At 39.1% G+C, this 20239-nt stretch overlaps 1 protein-coding gene across 4 annotated transcripts in view; it reads right to left on the bottom strand.

The window, feature by feature from the left end:
* The window catches only part of UVRAG (UV radiation resistance associated), a 352369-nt gene that overhangs the window by 178276 nt on the left and 153854 nt on the right, over positions 1–20239 (bottom strand). For all 4 annotated transcript variants that reach the window (XM_066368977.1, XM_066368987.1, XM_066368997.1 and 1 more), the window contains one exon: positions 715–841. In XM_066368977.1, coding sequence (XP_066225074.1) covers positions 715–841 — 127 coding nt within the window. The remainder of the gene's footprint in view (positions 1–714; positions 842–20239) is intronic.

The raw sequence follows: 20239 nt of genomic DNA, 5'->3' as shown, positions 1-20239 counted from the left end.
GGCGCTGAGGATGGCTCTGTGGCCTCTGCCTCAGGCGCTAGAATGGCTCTGATTGCAGCAGAGCGACGTCCCAAGATGGGCAGAACATCGCCCCCTGGTGGGCATGCTGGGTAGATCCCGGTCGGGCACATGCGGGAGTCTGTCTGACTGCCTCCCCGTTTCCAGCTTCAGAAAAATACTAAATAAATAAGTAAATAAATAAATAAATAAGAAATCAAGGTGGCAGTCAGTCTAGCTGGAGATGTACAGAATGGAAGGGAGCATAAGGAGGCCCCTGAGATGCTGGGGTTCTCATAAAGCTGTTTCTTTCTTTCTTCCTTCCTTTTTAATTAATTTTAGAGCAAGAGCAAGGAGAAAAGAGAGAGAAAAAGAGAGAGAGAAACATCAACTTGTTCCTGTATGTGCCTTGACCAGGGATCAAACTGTTAACCTGTGCTTCAGGACAATGCCCCAACCAACCGAGTTATCTGCCAGGGTTATGCTTCATTTCTTGAAGGAGATTTGGTTTATGTAAGTGTGTTCTCTTTGATACTTGAAATATAGTGTTGTGTACATATATTTGTACATTTTTCTCTATTAGTCAACTTCAAAATATTTCATAAAAAGTTAAAGTTGTATCAGTATACTTATACAAAAATGAATATTTGAGCCTATGAAGAAAAAAGGAGAATGTAAATGTGGAGGTTAGACAATTTGTAAGGTGTTTTCACTTACCTTTGTCCTGTAATGCAATCTGTTGCTTATGCAATAATGCCACCTCCCGTCCCAGAGCTTTCTTCTGTCTTTCCAGTTCATTTCGAAGCACCAAAATTTTTAATTGCAGGCACTCACTTTCTTTTTTCTAAATAATTAAAAGCACAAGTAAACTTATGAATATAAAAGTCAGAGGACTATGAATAATAATACAATCATAATGTTTCCAAATTAATAATGGTTTATTAAAGCACTCTAATATTCATCTAATGTATATATCTTTTGAGTAACTTAATTATCAGAACCCATAATTTTAATGGAAAGAGTAGAGATGTAAGCAAAGAATAAGAAAAGAAATAAATCTAAAGTTCTTTCTAAGAACCCAAAAGACACTACAAAATATCCCAGGCCTCTTTCCTAGCATCACAATATAATAGGACAAAAATGAGTAACAGAAAAGAAATGCGGTTCTCAAAATGTTAAACACAGTTACCGCAGGACCCAACAATACCCCTTCTAAGTATGTATACTCATGAGAATCAAAAACAGGACCATACAAAAACCTGAATATAAATATTCATAGCAGCATAACTCATAACAGCCAAACAGTAGAATCAATCCCAATGTCCACTATCTGATAAACAGAGAAATAAAATGTGGCATATCTACGCAATGGAATATTATTTAGCAATAAAAAGAAATGAAGTACTGATATATGCCACAATATCGAAAACTATGCTAAGTGAAAGAAGCCAGTTTAAAAAGAACACAAACTCCATTTATATGGAATGTCCAGAATAGGACATTCCATAGAAATCGTGAATTTCCATCCTTGCCAAACTGAACCAAGATGTTCTATCTCACAGATTCTAGAGAGTGCCAAGTAGAAACTTGGAGTGTTCATCCCTTCCAGGCGGTAACCAACCAAGCTCCCTAAAGTCTCAAGTGGACACCACAGGCAGAGCCTGGACTTGCAGCAGTCACAAGATAATCTTCTCCCTTCCTTCTGGGTGGTATCAGAGGTGGCCCAGTTGTCAGTCAGAAATTTCACTACTACAGAGCACTAATAGGCCACACTATCCCCCATGTTATCAGTGGAGGCCATGTGAGGAGCAATATCAAGGCTCTCCTACTCCTTTCAGAGAAAGTATAAGTGGAGGTATAATGGAGAGCTGGAATTCCCACTGCAAGCCAGCAGTAATGACCATGCATGCATGTGCGCATGCAAGAACGCACACACACACACCCGCACACATGCACTTGAATGTCAATGGAACTGGTTTGGGAATCTGGACTCCTATACCCACCACGGTAATGAGATGTCACCTTTCCCTTCCCCTACCAGACAGAGAGGTGTCAGAATAAAAACTTTCTTATTAAACAGAAAGTTTAAACAAGATCCAGAGACTCATAATAATACCCAAAATGTATAAATTTCAATTTAAAAAAATCACTCATACCAAAACCCAGAAAAATGTCAAAGTAAATGAAAAAAGACAATCAATAGATGCCGGGAGATGACAGAAATTTTAAATTATCTGACACAAACCTGAAAGCAGCCATCATTAAAATGCTTCAATAGCCATTAAGAACATGCTTGAAAAAAAACTGAAAACAAACAAACAAAAAACATATTGGTGAAGAAATAGAAACTATAAGTAAAAAAAATTAGAAGATACAAAGAAAAAGCATCGAATGGAAAATAACTGTAATAAATAGCTCAGTGAACGAGCTCAAGAGCAGAATATAGAAAGTAGGGAAAAGAGCCTGACCAGTGAAGGCACAGTGGACAGAGTATTGACTCGGGATGCTGAGTCCTCAGTTGGAAACCCTGAGGTTGCCGACTTGAGTGCAGGTTCATTGGCTTAAGCCGTAGGATCATCAACATGATCCAAAGATCACTGGCTTGAGCCCAAAGGTCACTTGAGTGCAGGTTCATTGGCTTAAGCCGTAGGATCATCAACATGATCCAAAGATCACTGGCTTGAGCCCAAGGTCGCTGGCTTGAGCAAGGGGGTCACAGGCTCTTCTGGAAACCACCACCACCCCAGCCGCCATCAAGGCACATATGAGAAAGTAATCAATAAACAACTAAAGTGAAGCAACTACAAGTGGATGCTTCTCATCTCTCTCCTCCACTTTTACTTCCCCCTTTCTCTCTCCCTCTCTTAAAAAAGGGGGAAGGTAGGATCTTTAAGCTGAGATATAGAATAGAGACTGTCCTATTTAAACAACAGAGAGAAAAGAGACTAAAAAAATGAACAGATCCTCAGGGATCTGAGCAACTACATCAAAAAATATAAAATTTGTATCATCAAGTATCCAGGTGAAAGAAGAGAGCAGAAATGAAAAAGCACTCATTGAAATAATGGTTAAAACTTCCCAGATTAGGTTAAAAAAATAAATCTATAAACTCAAGAAGTTAGTAAATCCCAAAGAGAGTAGATTTAATAGAGAAAGTAACAAAATAAATAAAACCAAAAGCTAGTTTTTTGAAGAGGTCAATAAAATTGCTAAAACTCTAGCCAGGTTAACCAAGAAAAAAGAGAGAAGACATAAATTACTAATATGAGGAATGAAAAGGGGCCATCACAACTGATCCATGGACATTAAAAGAATAAAGAATACTACAAATAACTCTTACCCACAAATTTGATAACTTTGATTAAATAGATTAAATGAAGCAATTGCTTGAAAGACAATCTACCAACACGCACTCAAGGAGAAATAGATAACCTGAATACACACACACACACACACACACACACACACACACACGTATATCAATAATAAATAATCTTCCCAAACAGAAAGCACCATGCCCAGAAAGTTTCACTGGTGAAATTTAGCAAACATTATTTCTTTTTTAAAAATAAGAAATAATGCTAGTTCTTTAAAATCTCTTCCAAAATATAGAAAACCTTCCTAACTCATTCTACAAGACCAGCATCACCCTAACACCAAAACCAGACAAAGGCATGGCTAGAAAGGAAAATTATAAACCAATCTCTCACATGAACACAGATATAAATTCTTCAACAAAATATCAGCAAATCAAATCCAGGAATGTATAAGAATTATACATCATGGCCAAAAGGAATTTATTCCAGGTATGCAAGGCATGGTTGACCTTCAATAATCAATTAATGAAATTCACCACATGAACCAGGCTAAAGAAGAAACATCATATGATCATATGAATAGATGCTGAAACAGTGTTTGACAAATTTCAATACCCATTTATGATAAAAAACTCTCAGCAGCCTGGCCTGTGGTGGCACAGTGGGTAAAGCGTCAAACTGGAATGCTGAGGTCACTGGTTCAAAACTCCAGGCTTGCCTAATCAAGGCACATATGGGAGTTGATGCTTTCTGCTCCTCCCTCCTTCTCTCTCTCTATCTATCTCTCTCTAAAATGAATAAATAAAATCTAAACACAAAAAACAAAAACTCTCAGCAAACTAGGCATAAAGGAGAACTTCCTCAGCTTGGTAAAGAACATCTGGCCCTGGCCGGTTGGCTCAGCGGTAGAGCGTCGGCCTAGCGTGCGGAGGACCCGGGTTCGATTCCGGCCAGGGCACACAGGAGAAGCGCCCATTTGCTTCTCCACCCCTCCGCCGCGCTTTCCTCTCTGTCTCTCTCTTCCCCTCCCGCAGCCAAGGCTCCATTGGAGCAAAGATGGCCCGGGCGCTGGGGATGGCTCTGTGGCCTCTGCCCCAGGCGCTAGAGTGGCTCTGGTCGCAACATGGCGACGCCCAGGATGGGCAGAGCATCGCCCCTGATGGGCGTGCCGGGTGGATCCCAGTCGGGCGCATGCGGGAGTCTGTCTGACTGTCTCTCCCTGTTTCCAGCTTCAGAAAAAAATAAAAAATAAAAAAAAAGAACATCTGCCAAAAACCAACAGCTAACATCATATTCAATGGTGAGAAACCAAATGCTTTCTCCCAAAGTTAGAGAACAAGACAAGGCTGTCCCCAGTTCATCACTATATCATGTACTGGAAGTACTAGTTATTCAGTACAGCAAGAAAGAAGAAGGAAGAAGAAGGAGAAGAAGGAGGACGAGGAGGAGGAGGAGGAGGAGGAGGGGAAGGAGGAGAAGAAAGAAGAAAGAAGAAAGAAGAAAGAAGAAAGAAGAAGAAGAAACCTCCTGGAACTAATAAGCAATTATTATGGCAAGTTTGAAAGATACAATGTTAATACACAAGTTATTGCTTTCTTTCTTTTTCTTTTCAATTGCTTTCTTATGCTACAGGAGGAAACAATTGGAATTTAAAATGAAAAACACAATGCCAGCTACATTAGCATAAAAATGAAATATTTAGATATAAACCTAAAAAGCATGTATAAGATCTATATGAAGAAAACCACAAAACTCTGATAAAATAAATCAAAGGATGCCTGACCGGTGGTGGCACAGTAGATAGAGGGTTGACCTGGGACTCTGAGGTCTCAGGTTCGAAACCCCAGGGTCGCTGGCTTGAGCATGGGCTCACTAGCTTGAGCACGGGGTCACCGGCTTGAACATAGGATCTCTGACATGATCCCACGTGGTTGCTGGCTTGAGCAAGGGGTCACTGGCTCAGCTGGAGACCTCCAGTCAAGGCAAGTATGAGAAACAATCAATGAATAATTAAAGTGCCACAACTACAAGTTGATGCTTATCATCTCTCTCCCTTCCTCCCTCCCTAAAAGTGTGTTTCACACACGCACAAAAATATAAAAAATTAAAAAATAGAGGGAAAAGGAGATTCAAATAAATGGAGATGAACCATGTTTGTGAATAGGAACGTCAGTATTGTTAAGATGTCAAATTTTCCCAATTTGATCTATAGATTCACTGAAATCTAACAAATTACTTTGTGGATATCAACAACTGATTCTAAAGTTTGTACAGAAAAGCAAAACACCCAGAATAGTCAACTCAACACTGAAGGAAAAGAGTAAAGCTGGAAGACTGTCACTATCCAATGTTAAGAGTTACTATTAAGCTACAGTAATCAAGACAGTGTGATATGGGAAAAAAAATACTGAAACAGAATAGAGATCCCAGAAATAGATACACACAAAATATAGTCAATTAATCTTTAACAAAGAAACAAAAGCATTTCAATGGAGAAAAAATAGCCTTTTCACCAAATGGTACCAGAACCACAGAGCACCACATGCACAACGAAACAAAACAAAAAATTTAGAAACAGACCTTACAGCTTTCACAAAAATTAAGTCAAAATGGATCACAGACCTAAATGTGAAATAAAAATATACAACTTCTAGATGATAATGTTGGAGAAAATCTAGGTGATCGTGGGCTTGGAGATGAGCTTTTATATACAACACCAAATATATAATCAATAAAAGAAAAAACTGATAAGTTGGACTTCATTAAAATGAAAACTTATGCTCTACACTTAATATGGCTGCAGGATAGCCAGCTCTTAACCAAAGAAAAGATGTGGAGTCGGCTGCTACCTCCTGGACTAAATGGAAGTGATACTTAGTTTTGTTTTAAAGATGACACATTAGAGAACTCTGGACTTAATTTACAGGAAGATAAAGAAAATGGAATCATTATAAAAACAGAGGTCTCATATTCCCCTACAGACAGACCTAAAAATTGAAGCAGAGGCAAATGTAAATGCATATTTAGAGGATCACTCTGAAATTCGCTTATACATGTGGGATAAATTTCAAGACTGCATAAAAAACACCCTGCACAGAAAACCTCAACTTCAAAATTCAGAAGGAAGTAAAGAAACGCTCCAGAGAAGGTAAACTGAAGAATGAAGAAGAATCTCATAGTGAACAGTCCTCAAGTGAAACCCAGTGGAAGGAACTTGCTCAGTATTTTGGAGTCAATGTCAGACAGGTTTGAACTCCCTGTTAAAGAGAAAAAAATGAGAAGCATAGACCAGACTGTGGAAGAGCTGAAATAGTGTAAGAAAGTCTTATATTTCCTTTATCGACACCTTTATCTTAATGTTATAAAAGTAATTGTTGGTTCTTTATTGGATGCAACAGAGCCGATACTTCAAAACCACATAAAAAAAAAAGCAATTGGTTAGTTTTTAGTGGACCTTCAGATAAAATATTGTAGCCTAACCGGGCGGTGGCACAGTGGATAGAGCGTTGGACTGGGATGCGGAAGACCCAGGTTCGAGACTCCGAGGTCGCCAGCTTGAGCATGGGCTCATCTGGTTTGAGCAAAGCTCACCAGCTTGGACCCAAGGTCACTGGCTTGAGCAAGGGGTTACTCGGTCTGCTGAAGGCCCGCAGTCAAGGCACATATGAGAAGGCAATCAATGAACAACTAAGGTGTTGCAACGAGAAACTGATGATTGATGCTTCTCATCTCTCTCCGTTCCTGTCTGTCTGTCCTTATCTCTCTCTCTCTCTGACTCTCTCTCTGTCCCTGTAAAAAAATATATATATATTAATAAAGAAAGAATAGATTGTCTAAAAAATAATGCTATGATCCACAAAATCACTACCAAGAGAGTGAAAAGACATGCCACAAGCTAAGAGAACATATTTGAAAACCACTTATATGATTAAGAAATGGTATCCAAAATGATATAAAAAAACTCAGTAATAAAACAATTCAATTAAAAAATGGGAAAAGTTCTAAACTGCAACCTCACCAAAAGTAATATACAAATGGCAAATGAGTAAATAAAAGATGCTCAACATCATATGTCATCAGGGAATTAAAAATTAAAATGACAATTAGATACTACTACATACCTAGTAAAAGAGTAAAAAGTCAAAACACTGACAATACCAAATGCTGACAAGGATGTGGAGCAACAGAAACTTTCATTCATTGTTAGTGGCAATTCAAAATGTGTACAGTCACTGTACAAGATGATCTGGCAGTTTTTATAAAACTAAATATAGGCTTACTACATGATCCAACAATTGTGCTCCTAGATATTTACCCAGATGAGTTGAAAACAAGTCCACAAAAAAACCTACACATGAATGTCTAGAGCAGCTCTAGTTGCCAAAACTTGGATGCAACCAATATGTACTTCAATTGGTCAAAAGATATACAAACTGTGGTACATCTGAACAATGGAGTATTTATTCAGTGATAAAAAGAATAATCTATGAAAAAACATGGAACCATTAATGCATATTGTTAAATAAAAGAAGACAATCTGATAAAGCTACATACTGTATAATTCCAACGATATGATTTTCTGGAAAAAGCAAAACTATGGAGAAAGTACAAAGATCAGGGGTTGCCAGGGTTTCTAAGAGGGGGGCGAAGAATGGGTGGAAAAGGATTTTTAGGCCAGTGAAAATATTCTGTCCGATACTGTAACGATACATGACATTGTGCACTTATCAAAACCCATAGGATGTACCACTCAAAGAGTAAACCCTAATGTAAACAATGGACTTTAGTTAATATTGTATTAATATTGATTAAACAATTGTAACAAATATACCACTCTAATATAAGACAATAATAACAAAGAAATTGGGGGAAAAGGGGAGAAATGGAAACTTTCTGTACTTGCTGCACAATTTTTTGGTAAATTTAAAACTACTCTAAATAATAAAGTTAATTTTTTTAAAAGGGATTGGAATTATAATTCCAAAGAAAGTCAACTACACTGAATGTTCACTTAATAAAACAAATCCTGGACACATTCTATCACAGATACAATTTTTCTAAATAAGCTTGTCTTTCCATAAAAATATTTCCCACTTAAACCTATGAAACCATGGTTTAAATTTATTCAGGCGGCCCTGGCCAGTTGGCTCAGCGGTAGAGCGTCGGCCTGGCGTGTGGGGGACCCGGGTTCGATTCCCAGCCAGGGCACATAGGAGAAGCGCCCATTTGCTTCTCCACCCCCCCCCTCCTCTCTTTCTCTCTCTTCCCCTCCCGCAGCCAAGGCTCCATTGGAACAAAGATGGCCCGGGCGCTGGGGATGGCTCCTTGGCCTCTGCCCCAGGCGCTAGAGTGGCTCTGGTCGCTGCAGAGCAACGCCCTGGAGGGGCAGAGCATCGCCCCCTGGTGGGCAGAGCGTCGCCCCTGGTGGGCGTGCCGGGTGAATCCCGGTCGGGCGCATGCGGGAGTCTGTCTGACTGTCTCTCCCCGTTTCCAGCTTCAGAAAAAAAAAAAAAAAAAATTATTCAGGCTCTCTTTAAATGCAAATACTTTGCCAGAATTTGCCTCCAGATAAAACCGGAAATCCTACCCCCACAATGAACATATATGTGCTTACATATGTTTGCATTCATACACAATTACTACATTATAAATGTATGTGCCCTTCTTTCCTGGTGTTTATTAACAGTGTCAATAATATACTTTCTCCTTAGTTTTCCATGACATAAATCTTAACAAAACAGCAATTTGGCTGTACCTAGTAAACTCTTGTCTCTATTCTATGATATATACTAATTAAAACTGTAATAGGAAAAAAAACACATTCATTAAATAAACTGAATAGGTTACTAAGCCATGAGATAAACTGGCAGAAAACTTTAAAAGAGTCAACATCCCTATCTGATTCATGAACAATGAGGAGGCATGGACACTCAGCAAGATGAGTAATGGTACAGCCTTGTTGAAGGAATGGGCACTGAAAATGACTTTTGGCAATTGTGTGAAAAGTACTTTATAGCTATCATTTCTCACCCATAATGCTTTCTTCTTCATCTCTGAAATACTGATTCTAAACAGATGGCATAATCTGTTAAAGATATTCAATCCAAGAAAACAAACAGACAAGCTTATTTCCAATCATCATTATTATATTTGACTGGAAAACTGAAATATGAAACTTTCCTAATCAATTTCTCCTTAACAAAGCAAACATATAATGAAGGGCCTACTATGCGTTTCTAAGATTAATAAGAAACGGGTTTCTGCTTTCTAAGAGCTTGGGTCTAGTGGAGACAAGCCATTTTACCCTGTCAACCCACTGTAAAAAAACAAAGACATAGTCAATGAGATTGCTTATCATTAAAGAAAAAAGAACCAAGCAGTAATCTGCATTTCTTGCCAATAATGGGATCAGGAAGCCCTAGGGTATTTTTAAATCACTGAGGAAAGAAATATGTAAATTCTTAGGAAGCAATCTTTTCCCACAGAGATAAGCGTTCAATTTCCTTAACTTGAATTTTTTCACAAAATATATAAACTGAATTCTACCTGGGTAGGAGAAAAAATAGGGGGGAAAAAAATCACCCATTCAGATAATACTGAGATATGTCAATCTGCTCTATTCTAGGGTCCACACATAAATTAGGATATGTTTTCTAAAATCAAAGAACTAAGAGTATAAGTTAATCTAAATACTAACCTAACACAGGAAGGCATGTGTATAACGTGTTTGTGTTATGGTCCATGTGCAGAAACTGGCCCATTTACAGAAACATAACAAGTCATTCAAAACCAGGATTTTTGGCTCTAACTTCTGATGAGTAGGGTAAACACACACTGCCCAAGTGGGATCTGGTTCTGATCCTTTCTAATGCATCTAAGTCAAGTACTCAAAAATCTTAATGTTCCTTAGATACCCTCTACTGGGTTTCTGTGTTCTATTTATTTGTTTACTCCAAGCATAGTTAATGTCACATGTGCATCTCCAATGAATCACTTTTAATTGGATTTTAGTGTTTTTATACAAGATTCTCTGATCTGTAAATCACAGATAAATTCATTATTCTCCTCACAAAAATTAGGGGAAAATCACTTCATATTCATTTTGAAACATCCCCTATTTTTGTGAGCAGTGTATTTGCAAGCACACACATTCCTATTTATGGGTTTTTACAAAGACAGTGATGGGCAAAGTTAAAGATTCACTTCAATGACAGACTAATAATATATTAAAGGAAACGATTTAATTCTCAGAGATCACATTAGAGCTAAAAAGCCTTAGGCAAAAGTTCTCTAAGCATGGTCCTGGAAACGATGTGACATAAAAAATATTTTCTTAATAATACTAAGATATTATATCCCGGTTTTCACTCATTTTTTCATAACTGTAACATTATCAATAGATACATCCTAAGTTCTTTGAGGTCTTGACAAATTTCAAGAGCGTAAATAACTCTTCAGACGAAAAAGTTGGAGAAATGGGGCATATTCATCTATATTAGTTTTTCCACCAAAATTGAAAATAATTAACAACCTGAAAAAAAGTTAGCAGTGTCTTATAAGTCAATAAATTTGCCTTTTATTTATTTTATTTTATTTTTGGTATTTTTCTGAAGTGAGATTCGGGAAGGCCAACAGATGGATTCCCACATGCACCAGACTGGGATCCACCCACATGCAAACTAGGGGCAATGCTTGCCCATCTGGGGCATTGCTCTGTTGCAACCGGACCCATTCTAGCGCCTGAGGCAAGGCCATGGAGCCATCTGCAGCATCCGGGCTCTGCTCCAATGGAGCCTTGTCTATGGGAGGAGAAGGGAGAAATAGAGAGAAAGGAGAGGGGAGAGCATGGAGAAGCAGATGGGTGCTTCTCCTGTGTGCCCTGGCCTGGAATCGAACCAGGAATTTTCATACACCGGGTCAATGCTCTACCACTGAGCCAACAGGTCAGGGCAACAAATTTGCTTTTAAATGTCATTTATAAGTTGCTTCTATGGTACCTACACCTACTCAACCACTAAGAGAGAGAAAAATTTCCTTAGAAAATATTTAATCCAATCCATTAATTTCATAGATTCAGTTGCACTATCCTAGAACCTGGGTCTAGCTAGGGAGATAAAAAAGCAAAAAGTATATCATAATAAAATATACAGGAGTTTTGCTTCTGATATAAGAAAATAAGCACCTAAGAAACTGGCCTTCTGTAAAGCCAGTAGCCACAGCCACCATCACAGCTGCCTGGTCTGTGCAGGTTCGCATTGGATTTGGACAGACGGTAATGAAACAACAGAGCCAAGAACTGGTGGGCCATTAGCTTTAATCCTAGCTGGCACCCAGCGGCAGGCAAGAAATACACACAGTGGGAAAAATTTCTCTTTCCATTCAAGGCTCCCAAAGTCACTGACTTATCCGAATTTCCTAGAATCAAAGGTTTCTACCTCACCAGCCTTATTCACCTCTGTTGGTCAAATAAGTTTGTAAATATGATATTTATGTTTGCTCGCTTATAATTTGCATTGGGTGTGGGGGACAAGCTATAAGCAGGCAGGGTCGTTATAGCCTAAGGCTTAGTTTTAAGACTAAGCCTTGCCCACCCTAAGTGGTTTTGTATCAGAGACTTCCTTGTTTGTATATTGGATTAAAGGTTTTGATTTCTACAATATAAAATGGGGTAGAGGAGCCCATGCTGGAGGAGAGCAGAGAAAGGCCACATGGAGGAGAGGAGAAGCAGCCAAGATGGTAGAGTGCTGAAGGAGAAGCCAGTTTGTGCAGAGTTTGTGCAGAGAGAAGGAGATGGGGAACAGAGGTGAATAAGGCTGGTGAGGTAGAAACCTTTGATTCTAGGAAACTCAGATAAGTCAGTGGCTTTGGGAGCCCTGAATGGAAAAGGAAGTGTTTTTCCACGGTGTGTATTTCTTGCTTGCGGGTGCAAGCTAGGATTAAAGCTAATGGCCCACCAGCTCTTGGCTCCGTTGTTTCATTACCATCTGTCCAAATCAAAAGCGAACCTGCATGGGCCAGGCGGCTGTGATGGTTGTATGGCTGTGGCTACTGGCCATACAACCTCTGTTCCCCATCTCCTTCTCTCTGCACAAACTGTCTTCTCCTTCAGCATTCTGCCATCTTGGCTGCTTCTCCTCTCCTCCACATGGCCTTTCTCTGCTCTCCTCCTGCACGGGCTCCTCTGCCCCATTTTATAGTGTAGAAATCAAGACCTTTAATCCAATATACAAACAAGGAAGTCTCTGATACAAAGTCACTTATCTGAGGCATAAATGGGATTCCTTATGAGAGTGCACCACCTCACATCATGCAATAGTCAAGGGTGGGGGGAAAAGCTTAGTTTTGAAAAGATCTTAGTATTAAAGGGGTGGGAAAGGCTTAGTCTTAAAACTAAGCCTTAGGCTATAAGGACCCTGCCTGCTTACAACCTATCCCCCACCTCCAATGCAAACTATAAGTGAGAAAACATATATATTTACAAACTTATCTGATCAACACCCTCCCATAAACAATAGCTATAAACTATAGATAAAATACAAAAAGCTACTACTTCAGGGAGATTGATCAATGTGACAGGCAGATTTTAGAAGAGACTCAAAACCTAGTGCATGAAAGCATCATACAGAGTGAATTTCCCCTTTTCTGTAACTTTGTCCTGAGGGTAGCTGCAGTCAAGACAACTAACTATGTCTCCAGCCAGAGGAACCAGGAGAAAGAGATAAGGCAGTCTAGTCCACCAGAACGAGAAAGCCAGAGATGAGACACCCCAAATTCTGTTTAAATTCAATTGGAGTTTCTGACTGAATCCTAAAGCACACATGCATGAGGCAAACGTGCCTGTTTGTTGTGCTTAAGAGAACAAGTACTGAACTAAAATATGAGCCAATGTTTATTGAAGTTTGAGCCTAACCAAGTTAATTACCTGCTAAAATAAAAACATTAATATTCTTCAGAGCAAACTAACAAAATCCAGAGATTCCACAAGATTACATGCATAATGTCCCAAATACTATGCAATATTACTCGATATACTGTATAAAGAGCCAGGAAGCTATGACTTACATTCAAGGGAAAAGATAACCAACATACAACCCAAGATGATACAGATGCTAACATATCAGACAAAAACGTTAACGCCACTATTTAAATATGATGAGTAAGAATAAGTAAAATATTCTCATAATGCATAAAAAGATAGGAAATCTCTGGCCCTGACTGAATAACTCGGTTGGTCAGAGCGTCATCCTTAAGCACAGAGGTTGCCAGTTCGATCTCCAATCAGGGTACATACAGGATCAGTGTTTCTGTCTCTCTCTTCCTTCCTCTCTCACTTAAATCAACAAAAATAAATAATAAAAGATAGTGTTGAGCAGATAAAATATATTATGCTCACTTTGTTAAAGATGGCGCTGCCCACACAGAGGCCGTCGCTCAGGTGATATTAATGTGTGCTGGGGGTGGGCTAAAGGCAGGCAGAATCTTTGTAGCCTGGGGCTTGGTTTTAGGATTAAGCCTTTCCCACCCGTTTTGATGTGGGGTGATACAATCCCATCATGTCTCTGATAAATGACTTTGTATTAGAGACTTCCCTATTTTGTATATTGGATTAAAGGTTTGGATTTCTACACTATATAATAGGGGCAGAACGGGAGCTTGCTCTTGGTTCCTGGGATTAGCGTTAGAGAGCAGAGCAGAGAAAGGCCACGTGGAGGAGGCCAGGAGAAGCAGCCAAGATGGCGGAGTGTTGAGTGAGAAGCCAGTTTGTGTAGAGTTTGTGCAGGTAGAAGGAAGGAGATGGGGAACAGAGGTGAATAAGTCTGGTGAGCTAGAAACCTTTGATTCTAGGAAACTTGGATAAGTCAGTAGCCGGGTGCAAGCTAGAATTAAAGATGACAGCTCATCAGTTTTTGGCTCCGTTGTTTCTTTACCGACTGTCCGAATCCAATGCGAACCTGCATGTGAATGGCCACGATGGTGGCTCCTGGCTTTACAGATAGGAAATCTCAGCAGAGTATTAGAAAATATTTAAAATCCAGGAGACCACCTGGCCAGTTGGCTCAGTGGTAGAGTGTCGGCCTGGCGTGCAGAAGTCCTGGGTTCGATTCCCAGCCAGGGCACACAGGAGAAGTGCCCATCTGCTTCTCCACCCCTCCCCCTCTCCTTCCTCTCTGTCTCTCTCTTCCCCTCATGCAGCCAAGGCTCCATTGGAGCAAAGATGGCCCGGTCCCTGAGGATGGCTCTATGGCCTCTGCCTCAGGCGCTAGAATGGCTCTGGTTACAACAGAGCAACGCCCCAGATGGGCAGAGCATCACCCCCTGGTGGGCATGCCGGGTGGATCCCGGTCGGGCGCATGCGGGAGTCTGTCTGACTGCCTCCCGGTTTCCAACTTCAGAAAAATACAAAAAAAAAAAAAAAAAAATCCAGGAGACCTGCTTCTGGTCAAGATGGCCAGGAAAAAGGAACACTGCCCAAATAATTTTACCAGGCAGCCGCAACCCTCATATCAACCTGATAAATTAACTTAAACAGTGCATTCCAATATCTCTAATAAATATAAGCCCCCAAACCCTTAAATTATTACTAGATCAAATCCAGAAAGAAAAAGATTATGTATCATAATTAATTCAGGTATATTTCAGAAATGCAGTGTTAGTTAAACACTTGAAATTAAATCAATGTGGTTAACCATAATAACAGAATCATGGAGAAAATCATGTGATCATTTCAATAGATGCAGAGAAAGATTTGACAAAATTCAACATCCATTCATGATAAAAATGCAGAAACTAGGAATAAGAGGGAGCTCCCTAAAATCAATAAAGAGCACTGCAAACATTAAAGTTATTTAATGGAAAAGGATGAATCAATTCCCTCTATAATCAGGAACAAGGAAAAGATTTCCACTTTTATCACTTTTATTCAACATTTTAACTATATGTCTTAACCATTGCAATAAGATGGAAAAATTAAATGAAGCACATAAAGCAGAGCCCAAATTTGTAGGTACAATGGTTTACATAGAAAATCCCAAGAAATTTACAAAATAAGCACCAGAAATAAAAAGTTAATATAACAAGATTGCAAAATGAGTTGAATAAAGTGTATTTTTATATAGCAGCAGGAAAATGTAAAAAATTCAAAAACAATTCCATTTGCAATCATGACCCAAAATCCTCCATAAAGTACTTAGAAATAACTGTAACAAAAGATGTCCAAAATTTCTACAGTGAAAGATACAAGATATTATTGAGAGAATTAAAGAAAAATCTAAAAAGAGCTATACTGTGTATACAGATTGCAGAATTTGATAGATATAATGCTCTACAAATTGATCTATAAATTCTATATCAAAATTTCAGCAGACTTTTATTGATTTATTTTGTAGAAACTGAGCCTGATCTGTGGTGACACAGTGGATAGAGAAAGCATCAACCTGGAATGCTGAGGTTGCTGGTTCACGACCCCAGGCTTGCCCAGTCAAGGCACATACAAGAAGCAACTACTAGCAGTTGACGTTTCCAGTTTCTTCTCTGCCCACCTTTCTCTCTCTCTCTCTCACTCTCTCTCTCTACCCTCTCTAAAAAAAAGCAATAAATAAAATCAAGAAAGAAGAGAAACTGACAAGTTGATTCTCAAATTCACTTGGAAATACAAAGAACCTAGAAAACCAGCAGGCATTTTTAAAAAGAACAAAATTAAAAGACTTACTTACCTATCTAGTTTTAAGAGAATGACTCTATAATAATAAGAGAGTGTGGTATTGATGAAAGATAGATATGTGGATCAATGGAACAAAACAGAGAATCCAGAAATAGATACACACATACATGATCAATTGATTTCAGACAAACATTAAAAAACAGTTAAATGGGGAAAGGAAAGACTGTTCAACAAATGATCCTTAATGAACTGGATATTCATACAGAAAATAATTACTGCACTTAACTCATACAGAAGACTAATGAGGTGGATCAGAGCTCTAGAACTATAAAAGCCCAGAACTATAAAACTTTAGGAAAAAAACACAGGAGAAAATGTACATGACTCTGGGTTAGGAAAAGATTTTCTTATACAAAACACAAAGAGCCCTAACCATAAAATAAATTTTTTAAAAATACACTGAATTTCATCAAACTTAAAACTTTTGCTTTTTAGAAAACATCATTAAAAATACAAAAAGGCAAGCAACAGACTGAAAGAAAATATTCCCAAGACACATATCAGAAAAAGACATCTAGAAAAGAAATAGTTCATTTATTCTCTTTCTCTCCAACATAAGACAAGAATCCTATTTACAAACCGGGGGGGGGGGGGGGTCTGAAACTATATTACGTGTATACGAGGAGTGAAAAAAATAAGTAAATAAATTACAGATAATGAGAGCCAGATTTCTCACTATCAGAAAAAGATACTACAAATAAAGTATGGGACACCATACCACCCTGTGGTGTTCGAGTTGTATATATCCATATGAACTCCTGTTTATATTTTAGAGATAGACACTTGTGTATATCAGCTCTGTCCACTGAGAGACCTAGAAGCAGTTACAATCCAGTAGCAATAATCGCATCCAGTGCCCAGATCTTGTTTCTAAATACCATTTGCCAATGAAAGGAACAGAATTCCTTGGAGAAATGGATGAGTCTAGGGCTGAGATAGAAAAAACACCAGATGAGCCTAAATCATATAATGCCAGAATTTAAGAAAATGCTTTAAGAAAACAAACAAAAAAGGGATGAAAGCACGTCAAAAGGACACAGAAGGCCAACTTGAAAGAGTGCCACAAGTTGAGCAAGAAAATACAAAACAATATTGGATTACAATCTAAATTATAAAATAAATATATACAAGTCCATACTGATAAATAAATGATGGAATAAATAAATAAAAAGCAAGAGAAGGGAAGAAGGGACTAATCCTCACCAAGAATTTCAAATATGGGCCCTGGCCGGTTGGCTCAGCGGTAGAGCGTCGGCCTAGCGTGCGGAGGACCCGGGTTCGATTCCCGGCCAGGGCACACGGGGGAGGCACCCATTTGCTTCTCCACCCCTCCGCCGCGCTTTCCTCTCTGTCTCTCTCTTCCCCTCCCGCAGCCAGGGCTCCACTGGAGCAAAGATGGCCCGGGTGCTGGGCATGGCTCTGTGGCCTCTGCCTCAGGCGCTAGAGTGGCTCTGGTCGCAATATGGCGACGCCCAGGATGGGCAGAGCAGAGCATCGCCCCCTGGGGGGCAGAGCACCGCCCCTGGGGGGCGTGCCGGGTGGATCCCGGTCGGGCGCATGCGGGAGTCTGTCTGACTGTCTCTCCCTGTTTCCAGCTTCGGAAAAATGAAAAAAAAAAAGAATTTCAAATATGTATAGATCCAGGAAATGAGTCTTAAGTCTCTCCTCCTTGAGTGTAGACTGGACTTAGCATCCTGCTTTCAAACAACTGAGTATGGTAAGGGAACTTTATAGTACATAAACCTGGCAGACACGACATTAACCAAGTGATCAGGTTAATATATATAAACAGTAATTCGTCAGGTGATTTAATAATAGGAAAGAATGAGAGACTGTCATAAATCTGACTAAATCCAATGTGGTACCCTGAACTGGATAGTACAACCAAAAAAGGACATTAGAATTTAGTGTAATCATGATAAAACATCAGATAAATGCCAATTTAAAGATATACTATAGCCTGACCAGGCAGTGGTGCAGTGGATAGAGTATCGAACTGGGATGTGGACGACCCAGGTTCGAGACCCCGAGGTCGCCAGCTTGAGCACGGGCTCATCTGGTTTGAGCAAGGCTCACCAGCTTGAGCCCAAGGTCACTGGCTCGAACAAGGGGTCACTAGGTCTGCTGTAGCCCCCCCCCCATCAAGGTACATATGAGAAATCGATCAATGAACAACTAAGGAGCCGCAACGAAAAATTGATGTTTCTCATCTCTCTTCCTTCCTGTCTGTCCCTATCTGTCACACACAAAAATTAATCCTCAAAACTGTCAAAATCATCAAAAACCATGAAAGTCTGAGAAATTTTCACTACAAAAAGAGTCTAAGGAAGCATGACTACTAAATATAGTATGGTTTCCTGAATGGGAGGGATCCTGGAAGAAAAAAAGGAACATTTGGTAAAATTAAGGAAATCTGAATGAAGGATGAACTTTAGTTAATAATTTATCAACACAGCCTGACCAGGCGGTGGCGCAGTGGATAGAGCGTTGGACTGGGATGCAGAGGACCCAGGTTCGAGACCCCGAGGTTGCCAGTTTGAGTGCGGGCTCATCTGGTTTGAGGAAAAGCCCACCAGCTTGAACCCAAGGTCGCTGGCCCCAGCGGGGGGTTACTCGGTCTGCTGAAGGCCCGTGGTCAAGGCACATATGAGAGAGCAATCAATGAACAGCTAAGGTGTTGCAACGCGCAATGGAAAACCAATGATTGATGCTTCTCATCTCTCTCCGTTCCTGTCTGTCTGTTCCTGTCTATCCCTCTCTCTGACTCACTCTCTGTCTCTGTAAAAATAAATAAATAAATAATTAAAAAAAATTTAGCAGCACAACTTCATTAATTGGGAAAAATGTGCTGTGTAAGATGTTAATAATGAAGAAAATGGGTGTGGAGTATACGGGTAACTCTCTGTACTATCTTTGATATAATTCTATAAATCTATAACTGTTGTAAAATAAAAACTTTATATTTAAAAAAGACATTAGCGGAAACACTGGGGAAACCTAGAAAAAGTCCGTAGTTAATAGTAATATATCAATATTAATTTTTTGGTGTGATGATGTTCCACAGCGACCATATCAAATGTAACATGGTTATATAAGAGGCTAACATTAGGAAAAAATGGATGAATGGTACATATATGAAACTCTGAACTTTCTTTGCAAGTTTTCTGTAAATCTAAAAATAAAGAGTTTATTTTTTTAATGGGCAAAAATATTTTTATTATTAAGTAAATAAAAATATTTAAACAGCGTGACCTGTGGTGGCACAGTGGATAAAGTGTTCACCTGGAATGCTGAGGTTGCCGGTTCAAAACCCTGGGCTTGCCTGATTAAGGCACATATGGGAGTTGATGCTTCTTGCTCCTCCCTCCCCCTTCTCTCTCTCTCTCTCTCTCTCTCTCTCTCTCTCTCACTCTCTCTCCTCTCTAAAAATTAATAAAAGAAAAATTAAACAAAAAATTTAAAAAAATATTTAAACCTACACTTAAGAGACATGAGTGACCAATATGAACAATGTTCATTATAGAAATGTAATTATAAACAAAATTAAGAAGGCACTACACACTCATTTAGAATTTAAAAGACTGACCTCTTAAATGAAAGGGACAAATTCTTGAGAGACATAAACCAGCAAAGCTCACTCAAGAAGCAGATAACTTCAATAACCCTACAAGTATTAAAGAACTGAATTCCTACTTCAAAAGCCATGAAAAAAACTAGACTCAGATGACTTCATTGGTAAATTCTACCAAACATTTAATAAGTCCAATTTTACATACATTCTTCCAGAAAATAGAGGAAAAATTACTAAATGTGGCCCACAATATCCTGACAACAAAAGCAGACAGCCTGACCTGTGGTGGCGCAATGGATAGAGCATCAACCTGGAATGCTGAGGTCACCAGTTCAAAATCTCAGGGTTGGCCAGTCAAGGCACATACGAGAAACAGCTACTACAAATTGATGCTTCCTGCTCCTCCCCCCTTCTCTCTCTCTCCTCTCTCTAAAATCAATAAACAAAATCTTTTTAAAAAAATCAAAGAGATTACAAGAAAACAAAACTACAGAAAAATATTCCTCATGAATACTCTAAATGCAAAAATCCTTTAAATTATTTTAGCAAAGTAAGTCTAGTAATATACAAAAAGAAGAATAATTAATTATTAACAAGAGGGGTTTTAAAAATTCAAGAAGACAAGAGCAGAAA

Source organism: Saccopteryx leptura, chromosome 1 (assembly GCF_036850995.1).
Source record: "Saccopteryx leptura isolate mSacLep1 chromosome 1, mSacLep1_pri_phased_curated, whole genome shotgun sequence".
NCBI lineage: Eukaryota > Metazoa > Chordata > Mammalia > Chiroptera > Emballonuridae > Saccopteryx > Saccopteryx leptura.
This window is presented reverse-complemented; position numbering and strand designations above follow the sequence as displayed.